Source organism: Sphaeroforma arctica (assembly GCF_001186125.1).
Source record: "Sphaeroforma arctica JP610 unplaced genomic scaffold supercont1.703, whole genome shotgun sequence".
Classification (NCBI taxonomy): Eukaryota; class Ichthyosporea; order Ichthyophonida; genus Sphaeroforma; species Sphaeroforma arctica.
This window is the reverse complement of record NW_014039855.1, coordinates 17,722-28,258: the sequence shown is the minus strand read 5'-3', so window position 1 is coordinate 28,258 and position 10,537 is coordinate 17,722. Positions and strand designations below refer to the sequence as shown.

The 10,537-nt window shown below is 38.3% G+C and overlaps 2 protein-coding genes across 2 annotated transcripts in view; one reads left to right on the top strand and one right to left on the bottom strand.

The window, feature by feature from the left end:
• Positions 1 to 643, top strand: part of SARC_08137 (hypothetical protein) — a gene marked incomplete at its 5' end in the record, with an annotated part of 1,847 nt that extends 1,204 nt beyond the window's left edge. The window contains one exon of the mRNA XM_014297898.1: positions 367 to 643. Within this exon, the coding sequence (XP_014153373.1) occupies positions 367 to 599 (233 nt within the window). The 3' untranslated portion in view covers positions 600 to 643. The remainder of the gene's footprint in view (positions 1 to 366) is intronic.
• Positions 644 to 4,170: 3,527 nt separating this feature from the next.
• SARC_08136 (hypothetical protein) lies at positions 4,171 to 5,687 on the bottom strand. Its single transcript, XM_014297897.1, has one exon. The coding sequence runs from the start codon at positions 5,514 to 5,516 to the stop codon at positions 4,575 to 4,577; it is 942 nt and encodes a 313-aa protein (XP_014153372.1). The 5' UTR covers positions 5,517 to 5,687; the 3' UTR covers positions 4,171 to 4,574.
• Positions 5,688 to 10,537: the final 4,850 nt, after the last annotated feature.

The window sequence follows — 10,537 nt, the reverse complement described above, 5'->3', positions numbered from 1 at the left end:
TATATATATATATATATATATATAGTGTGTGTGTGTGTGTATGTATAGTATGTATTACTATATATATATATAGTACTATATATATATATATATATATATATATATGTAGTATGTATTATGTATAGTATATANATATATATATATATATATATATATATATATATATATTAATATATTATAACTTGAGTATTGAAGTTGCACTCATTGTTCCGAATAATACAATGGTGTCCAACGTGATCTCATATCCACTGAACATGTACTTATATCCACTTCATATTCACCAATGCCCCTCCTTCTTATAGATTCATATTACTGTTGGTCTCATCTATTTATATACCTGTCGCCTGTCTTGCCTACCATCTACAGGTAAGTTCTGGGGAGTGCAACACGACCTTAACGCGTGTGGGTGTCCGTTGCAAGACAGTCCGCAGAGAGAAGGGGAAGTGTTCTCGGGTAGATATGATCGAATATACATAGGTGGTGGCTTACAACCACCAGACATACTGGCTGTGAGAGATAGTGTGTGTGACCGGGCCTGTCCCAATGACGAGCAAGGCAGCGATCACCTGCCTGTCGGTGTGGTGGTTCGGATATATTAGCACCTCTGTGTGGTATGGATAAATAAAGTTCGGAACTATTCACAAATTGGATTGTTTATCAACAGCAAACTACATGTTAGCACCTCAGTGTAGTATAGGTAAATATTATTCGGAACTATTCACATTTTGTATTGTTTAACAGCAGTAAATTACATGTTCACCTCAGTGTACTATGGATAAATAAAGTTCAGAACTATTCCCAAATTGGATTGTTTATCATCAGCAAACTATTTACATTTTGTTTGTGGTATGTATGGGTAAATGAAGTTCAACACTATTCACAAATTGGATTGTTCATCAACAGTATTAACTACATTTGAGCACCTCAGTGTAGTATGGGTGAATAAAGTTTGAAACTATTCACAAATAAGATTGTCTATCAACAGTAGACTAAATTTATTAATAAATACTGTTGGTGTGGTGGTTTGGAAATTTCAGTGCCTCAGTGTAGTATGGGTAAATAAAGTTTGGAACGTTTCACAAATATGATTTTTTATATTTTAACAGTAGACTATTGTATCTAGATTCTGAGGTCAGGGTCGCATATTTTAGCACGTCAATGTAGCATGGCTAAATAAAGTTCGAAACTATTCCCAAATAAGATTATTTTATCTACAGTAGACTATATTTGATCAACTCATACACTGTCTGTGAGAGAGACTGTGTGTGACCGGGCCTGTCCCAACGACGGACAAGGGAGCGATTACGTGCCTGTCGGGGTTGTGGTTTGGGCATTATATCACCACAGTATAGGTTGCGTAAGTAAAGTTCGAAACTACTCACGAAAATATTGGCATATAAAACATTGGCATATTTATAATTGATTCAATCAATTCATGTTCTGGCTGTGAGAGATACAGTGCGCGACTAGGAGTGCATCAATGACCAGCAAGGGAGCGACCACTTGTCTGTCGGTGTGTTGGTCCGGATGTTGCTGTGTGCACTTTGAAGAAATGAAGTTCGGAACCGGGCACAGAAAAGTTTGTTTATCGTCGGTGCTTTACAATTTAATTGCTCAGTTAATATAGGTGGAATACTGAAAGTATATAGCACATGCTTGGGTAGGGAGAGATTCGATGTGTGACCGTGCATGTCCGAAGAATGAATAAATAAGTTGACGATCATACGCTTCGCTATTTATATTGTAACTCGGATATTGTAGCACCTCAGTGTAGTCGAGGTATAGGAAGTTTGAAGCTATCCATAGATTTATATGTAGATCGCTATTTTGCCTATATATATAAACAACCACCCCACTTACTGGCTGTAACAAATACTGTGTGCGACACGAGGATGGAAGCGATCATTTGCCTAATGGTGTGGCGGTCTGGATTTATAGCGTCTCCGCCTAGTCTGAATATATTCGAAATATTGTTCCACAACCGCCAGAAATAGAACATGTTTGGGTTGGAACACGAAAATTGGAACATGTTTGGGCGCCATGTCCTGAACAATAATAATGAGATAGTCAGCGACCACTTTTCAGTATGACTTTGTATCGTCAAACCATTTTAATAGTGGCTTTAAGAAAGATACGGTGACTGGACACATAGTCCCAATAGCTATCAGTGCTGTGATCATTTACCAGCTGGTGTAGTGCTGTTGGCGTAGTGGTTTATTTCTCTTCGGTGAATTCCTCGAAGAAATGACTATCAATGCAGAAATTATTCACCTGTTGGTGTAGTTGTGCGGCTATTCTATGTGTCTGTTTCTTTTCGGTGGGTTACTAGAAGCAATGACTATCAATGCAGGGATCATTTGCTTGTTGGTGTAGTGGTACGGATATTCTGTGTCAACAGACAAAACTGTTTATCTCCGGTGAATTAGGGACTGTTCATTTGATGATTGACGTATGAAATACACCTCAGATTAATGTGATAGTTTGCTTAGACTATTCGAATCTAGCGTAATTGCTGATGCTCAAAATCGCGAGACAAAGTATGAAAGAAAATAAGAGTATATAAAGCATCATAATGTATCTTACAGGCAACTCCGTCTGTTTGGTCAAATATATATATATATGCATATATACATATACATATACATATACATATACATATACATATACATATACATATACATGTACATATACATATACATATACATATACATATACATATACATATACATATACATATACATATACATATACATATACATATACATATACATATACATATACATATACATATACATATACATATACATTCGTTTTAATACTCAAATCAGGTGTACGTCAAAAGTGACTGACAAACAAAACACTCCGAGTGTTGAATAGTGTACAAATGTGCTAGGTGCGTAAAATTGCTTTTCAACAAATAGTGGGCAAAAATAATGGCACATGTGGGAGGATTTGGCCACTGTATCCGAGCACGGCAGCGGTCACTTGCCTGTGGGGTTCGAGTTTCGAATAACCTATACTGAAACCAAATAAGCGTTTTATACTCTAATATTATACAATGAGAAGTATGTGCTAGCATGCGAAACGGGCGAACTTAAGAAATTCGTACACAGAACAAAAGGGCTGTTTAGTTTATTTTCAAAATACAGTATTTGCCATGCCCTTTATTTTAGTTGCTAGGTCCTTGAAAAAACTAGCGATAGTCTTATATGGGACAGTTTCTCAAATTTTAATGTGGAGTGTTATAAAAATTAATTTGTTACGTCTATTTTATACCTAAGGATCCAGGGTATTATATACCTTGGGATACTGTACAAACAATAGAGAAGAAGTACTTGAATGTAGAAGAGAAACGTCTACACGTTTTCCCTTTCAAATTGGCCTCCTCTTTCTACATTAAACAGTAGAAATTTAAATACACGTACTCAAAACCTCGCGATATAAACTTGGTATATCGATTAAAATTCTTATCGGAAAGCAATATTTCCCTAAATAAAAACCAGGTCTGCATTCTGCAGTTTGACAACCTGGATGATCGAAGATATTAAGCTGAGACTAACTCCGATATAAATCGAGTATGTACGTCGATATATATTTTTATTCAGGTCAATGTAATATTACTTCGTGGATAAAAAAAATTGAAGTTTGTAGGTCCATTCGATTTGTGTAAATATCCGACGACAGATTGATACCTTACCAGTTTTATCGAGATGAACGGAGCATATTCCATCGATAATAGTGTGATTCGAGTTGTGATATCACAACTCCATCAAAAGGGTGTTCAGTCTATTTGTTGGTTTCCGCTATAGAAGAAAACTCACAGTGACAACTTCAAGTTTTGTACAAGTTCACGAAATCGTATTTACAATCTCGGGATATGAAAAATATGTCATCTGTATTTAATATATCAATTGGGATGACAACGTGATGGTCTTATCTGACATCAGTTCATTTTAGTGGACAGCACCGCTACAATGTGATCTGTTTTGTTATGGCACATATCACAAGATTACAACTTCATTGAACATAGACTATTTGATCTCATCTATTGAAGTATTAAAATTTTAAATTCACAGTGACAGTTTCAAGTTATACAAATTGATAAATTGTACAATCTCGTGCGCTATAAAGTATTCATGCCTGTCCGGTTCGATTATTAAACAATATGTTGACAACGTGATAATTTAATAGGGCACTTCGCTTCATTTTTAGAAAAGGTTGTTTTTCGAGTATATGCTCATAATATTCATTTCATTTAATGAGGTGATTTGGTGCTAAACATGGCTCTGACGCGTGCACTTAATCCCTTGCGCAATAATTCGAAATCTCGATATTGAACTTCCCGGGTCTTCACTGTCACTGCCTATTTGGAGTGATGTTACTTTGGAGGCAGCAGAGCCGCCTGGTATCCATTTGCAGGAAATGCTCTGCGCCAAAGGGTTTCTACCCCTATTTTACAATTTTTATCATGTAGTTCTTACTACCTACAGGTTGCTATACTGTTACTTTTTTCTTTCTTTCGTATTCGCCTACTAAGTGGCATTCATGCCGTAGGTTGCTATAATGCCTTAAATTCAGAGTGAGCCACGACTTCCAAAACTGGGTCTACGGGCAATTGACCACTGCTTGATTCGGTTCTTACCAGAAACTACCCGAGACTTGAGTGATTTGGCACCCTGGACCACATCCGAGGATCTCTGTCTCAGTACACGTGGAGTCGTATACACTTTACACCACGCATTGCTGCTTGTGGCCTGCGTTTTGTGTGTAAGTGGCCGGTCATGAACATTTCTCATAGTTTCAATGACGACGTCGTGGTCGCTATCCATGATGATACTCATGTTCGTGTACCCCTGTCCCCAGATATCCACCAAGGACGATTCTTGCGATTTGGTGGCTAATCCAGCCCATTTCTGCTCGTTGCTACATGCCTGGCATGTACCTCTTTGTCTCTCACTTTGTGCAGCTTTCTGTGTGGCGATATCCTCAAGAATGACCTTATGTACGTCTTTTCCACTAGTGTAGAAAGCACTTCTCCACCATTGTAAGTACAGATTAGTATCCAGCTTTTTAATGTCGTTCGGCAAGCGGGATTTAACTGCTTTACGCCATCCTCGCCGACACTCAATAGGCTTATTGGCTTCTAAAACAGCTAAGCGGATTTCTTGAGCTCGCAAATCCACTAAAGCCTGCTCACTGTTCTGTTTAATATCCTCTAAGATACTACCGGTCTTGGTTTCCTCTTCGTATGCATGACCTCGAGACTGAATACCTAAGGTATTCAACGCTGCGTTATTCCTGTCCACCACTGACGTTGTACGATGATTGTAGAGCTTATATAGATTTTGAGAAGATTTGAAACCATCACAATCTATAGCAAATCCCGGTATCACACTACCTTCTCCGTCGCGTGCCTTCAATGCTGATCTCGCAGGATCTAAACCTAAGATACACCTTGGTGTAATACTGCGGCGTTTGTGCACGATATGACTCTCGCTGTCCCGACGCATTCCCATATTGATATCTGATATGATTGACACTATTAACTAACCGTGGTCTAATTAATGAGTGTGATTACCGATATTGTTGGTGTGCATTTATTGGACTAGTTGCGGACTTGCGGTGTAACAGTTAAATATATTTAACCGACTTTTTTGACTTTCTGTTTTAATGGCGTTGTGAAGTTGTGAACGCCTCTCTCCAAGAGACCAGCTTTATTATTTATTTTTTCTTCGCTTTGCCCTCAAATGAAATATGAAATAACACAAAATATGCGGAATGAGGGGTCCCAGCCTCCCAGGGCCTCACCAGGTCCAGTCACAGACTTTGTTGCAAAATATCATGAAGTAAATTATGTATACGCGGACAGGGGCAAATTCTTACAATTCCTTTTCTTCCACTCATCTATTTGGTGAAGTTCCAATTGTTTTATAAATAAATTGCATGTTTTTCTTTAGGTTTTTATTGTAATATTTTATTGAATTAAAAAAATAGTAGTTTTCAGTACATATTTATTCACGGTTTCACAAAGTATTCACAGTTTCATACAAAAATGTTTGTTCCCATCTTCCGAATGACGAATTTGGCAGTAGGCACTGATTCTGACTGATAACAGTTGCATCCATAATAACATCAACAGGATTCCTGTTTAAAACAGAGGCTTCCTGTCGTTTACTAGGGTATGAAATATTTCTACCAAATTATAAGGGCGATGGGGGGTGGTGTAAAAATTGTTAGTATTTTTTCCTGACTTTATTATGTAGATTTTCATATTACAAATTAGACTTGTATTTATATTTTTTCCATAAATAAATATCAAAGTAGTCAACTTGGCACGGTCAACCGTCAAAGTGGTCACACTGTTCAGTATGTATTTTGGTATGTACGTCACAAACTGTGTAAATATTTGTATAAAAAAAAGTACATATATTTTAGCATAAAATTACAGGTCAGGAAATGACCGATAAATTTAATAAAAAAACAACGACCGCAATTTATTTATTTTGAACTAAGACTCCAGAGTCCCGAGGGGCCAGAGCGTAGAGCCTTAGAGGTGAACTGAAACTCACTGAACCGTTGAACGCTACAAGAAATGAGTAATGACAGAGTCTCTGCGGGATTCAGACTGACGTACTCTCAGAGTGACACAGTCTGAGCACTGAAATCAATGCTCACCTGTATTTGAACCAATTAACGCGCGATTACATGTTGCCAATGATCTCTGCTAGTGAACAATAGGTTTAGATTACAAATGCATCAGTGATCAGTGCCCGTTGTCGACTCGCAGAGTCAGGCGTGCGCGTCAGGCGTCAGCATTTTTTTTAAATATTTTACTGTCGCATGAGTCATGTTTTCTATATAAAATCAATGGAACTCAGCTTAATCAGTCTCAAACAAACGACATATGAGAATATGTAATAGGTCATAGCCATCGGGCATTGGCCCTTGACCCATGAGTGCTAAGGCTACTAAGCCCAAAGGCCTAAGCCCGAAAGTCTGAGGTTCCTCGTTCCTGAGACCTGACTGAACCAACCTACAAGAACGTCATACAGAACTGCGTGTTTGCTGCGTGCGAGAGCGTGCCATAGGCGTGGGACAGAGTTTATTTTTCAATTTCCTAAGATGAAAACGAATTATTGTGTGACTGGTTGAGTGGTTTTTGGTACTTTGGAATTGGGAGTTTGAAAAGTCACGTTATTCACGTATTTGGGATATTTTTTTAAAAAGAATAAAATAGAATCGATAGTCGAATTCGTAGATAAATTGGGCTTCTATTAGTAATACGTAAACAAGCTTACAAATCGAAAAGTTTCGTTTTTCAGTTAAAAACCAGATTTTCTTCTGGGATCCTGAAACTTATCTCAAACCGGTTTCTGTTAAAACTTTTATATATCGAATATATATACGTTTATGTTCAACTTTTATTCCATATACGGTCCTTTGTATGCACATAGGTGTACCTTGCGGGTCAGAAGATTTTTTAGTGTGTACCGTTTTCACAATTTGAACCAGTCCTATAAAAAAAACACGTAAGTAGGCCCTTCTGTTCAAATTATAACCCCTATAACGGTTTAAAAATGAATAAATATGCGGTTACGTTCAACTTCTATTCCGTATCCCCATAACGTAATGAGCTTAGGCAGACCTGAAATCGGGGAAACGGTTTCAAACCATTTTTAAACCTTGTGTTGGCTAAATAAATATATATATTTGTAGTGTTTTTATTTTTTTCAACAAAAGTATGAAGATAAAATTGAACCATTTATTCAAAAAGAGGCCAGGAATAGCATTCTATATAAATAAGTAGAATATGTACTGTATAGTTTTAATTTTTTTTGTTCTAACACTCACTCTTTCATTGATTTATACGGCATCAAGTGGCAAAATATCAAATATTAGGTGCAATTTTTAGGTCAATTTTGGATTTCTTTTTGACCAATACAGTATTTTGGTTTTTTAAAAATATAAATATATATTTTTACGTACATATGTATTTAAATAAATACCTACTTTTGTTAAAAAAATCAAGAAAAAAATCATCTCCTGAATTCAGGCTTCAATACGCGTTTTACCTTTTGTAAAAACGTAGTATCTACATTTTTCATTAACGCTTTCAGGTAGTATACTGGGGGGTCTGGGTTTGTGCCCGTTTTTATATTTGGTATAAATCGCCAACTATAGTTGGACGGGTTTTCTACTGTCAAAACATATTATTAATTAGACCATATAAGTTAGATCCAAACAAAATTGGTTTTAAGAATTGGATCCCTTTAAAACTTATGAAAACGTAGTACCTTTTATGTTAACGAATTATTTGTGAGGCCTCAGCGCCTCAGCCCTCAGGTCCGGGACCAGGACCAGGACCAGATCATCAGTTCATCAGTTCATCAGTCATCAATTCAATGAATTCATCAACACAAATATTTTTATTTCTATATTTGTTTATAATAAATTACAATACATACAGTATTTCACTTTGGCGCTATGTAGAAGTCTACTCTCTCTATTTTTAAATACTATTTTAGTAGAGATTCTCCCAGCTCATTATAGAGTACTCTCTCTCAATGAGTAGAGCGAGAATGTACTCAGTTGTCAGTACTGTGAACAAGTGTCAACTGTGATTGTAAATAGTAGTGGTGTGCAACTGCACATAGTGTACGACGAGTGTATTTATATATGCATATGTAAAGACTGTATTTAGTGCCTGTAGTGACTGTACACACACAAGAGAGAGTGAAGAAAAGAAGACTGGACGAGAGAGAAGCCTATGTATTTACATACAACAAGATAGAAGAAGGCGGTGAGGCGGTGATAATTACACTGTACTGTGGGGCGTGGGCAGTGAGACTGTGAGCCATAACTGTGTTAGTGTAGACTGTAGAGTGTAGACTAATGTAGACTGTAGAGTGTAGACTGTAGACTGTAGACTGTAGTGTGTAGACTGTAGACTGTAGAGCGTAAACTGTAGAAGTGTAGTGTAGACTGTAGCCTGTAGAGTGTAAGCCCATGTAGAGTGTAGAGTTGTAGACTGTAGACGAGTCTGAAAATACTAAATAGATTATACAATATACATAAATGGAGTAGTGGAGACGAGAGAGAGCGAGAGAATCAGCGCTATGTAGAATTGTAAAGGAATCGCGTTATCGGTGCTTGAAAATGTGTCTGATTGGAGTGGTCAGAGTAGGTTTTATGTATATATATAGTGACCAGTGTGATCTTAATGTAGCACATTTTTAAATACACTTGCGCAACAGGAAATCCGGAACTCGCACTCTCGGACTCGGAGTCAAAGCATAATCTGAGATCTTTTCATATAATATAATTTTGTCATGAAAACAGAAAAATCATACCCTTCCAAATAGGAGTGGAATACATAAAATTTGGGTTTAAGAGAAGGGAGATTTTTACTATAGAGGTTGACCTAGAGGTACCTTATAAAATCAATCTGATTGGACGCTAGACAACTCAAATTTTTCGTCTTGACGAATAATGGGCGTATACTTAATCTCATTCCGATCGGACTATTGGTTAAAAAGTTATAAAGGATTCCAGTTTGTACCAAACTGGGTCGATCTAGCCACACGGAAGCGTTTTTCAAGTCCATCCATACCTAACAGTCCTTTCTGGCAGTATATCTGGCATCATAGCATACGTACTCTATATGAAAAATTGACAAAGACTGAAAACCCATGCCTTTTGAAATTTGGATGCAAAAAAAAGTATATATTTCATTGTCGGGAATGACCGTGGGAGGCTCATTGCACGATGCACACTCATTCAGTCTATGGTTTATACAGTATACGGACTCTTCAAGAATTTACAAGAGAGTTAGAGGAGTTGTGCAGTTTTTTTCTAAAACATATTTTGCTCAAATCTCTGGAGTCTAGTAGAACTATGTAGAGTATCTCTCTACTCTATAGCTTGAGAGACTTGCTGGTCCTCTGGAGTATGCACTCTGCTGGGGTGACTGGTGGTCAGCCTGGTCAGGCAGGTGGTGTCGGTACATTTGTTGTGTTTTTTTCCTGCTGAAGTCTGAGTGAGTCTGAGGCTCTGAGCTCTGATGAGTGATAAGTTGACTGTTGACACTTGACAGGGAGTCGCTTGTCAGTTGTCACCATCGTGTCCTATCGCCTGGAAGTTGGAACCCTACTCTATTTACACATTATAGGCTTACAATACACCTGGCCGAGCCACAGTTTACCCGTATTCTAATCGTTATTCATAAATATCATAGTATTGTTGTACATATAATACACAACAACAAGAAGAGCGCACAGGGAGGCGAGGAGGGGGTGGGGGGCCGGGGGAGGGGGTGGGGGGCCCGGGGGAGGGGGTGGGGGGCCGGGGAGGGGTGGGGGCCGGGGGAGGGGGAGGCCCGACCAAGGCGACCAGTCCACGTGAGGCCACAGCCCAACATTCCCCTCAGTTCACAATCACGACCAGCGTCTCACGGGCCACAGGGCCCCACAGCGTCACCAGGCCGACGGCCCCCAGCCCCCTAGGGGCGGGCCCAGGACCGGTAAAACTGTGAATAGAT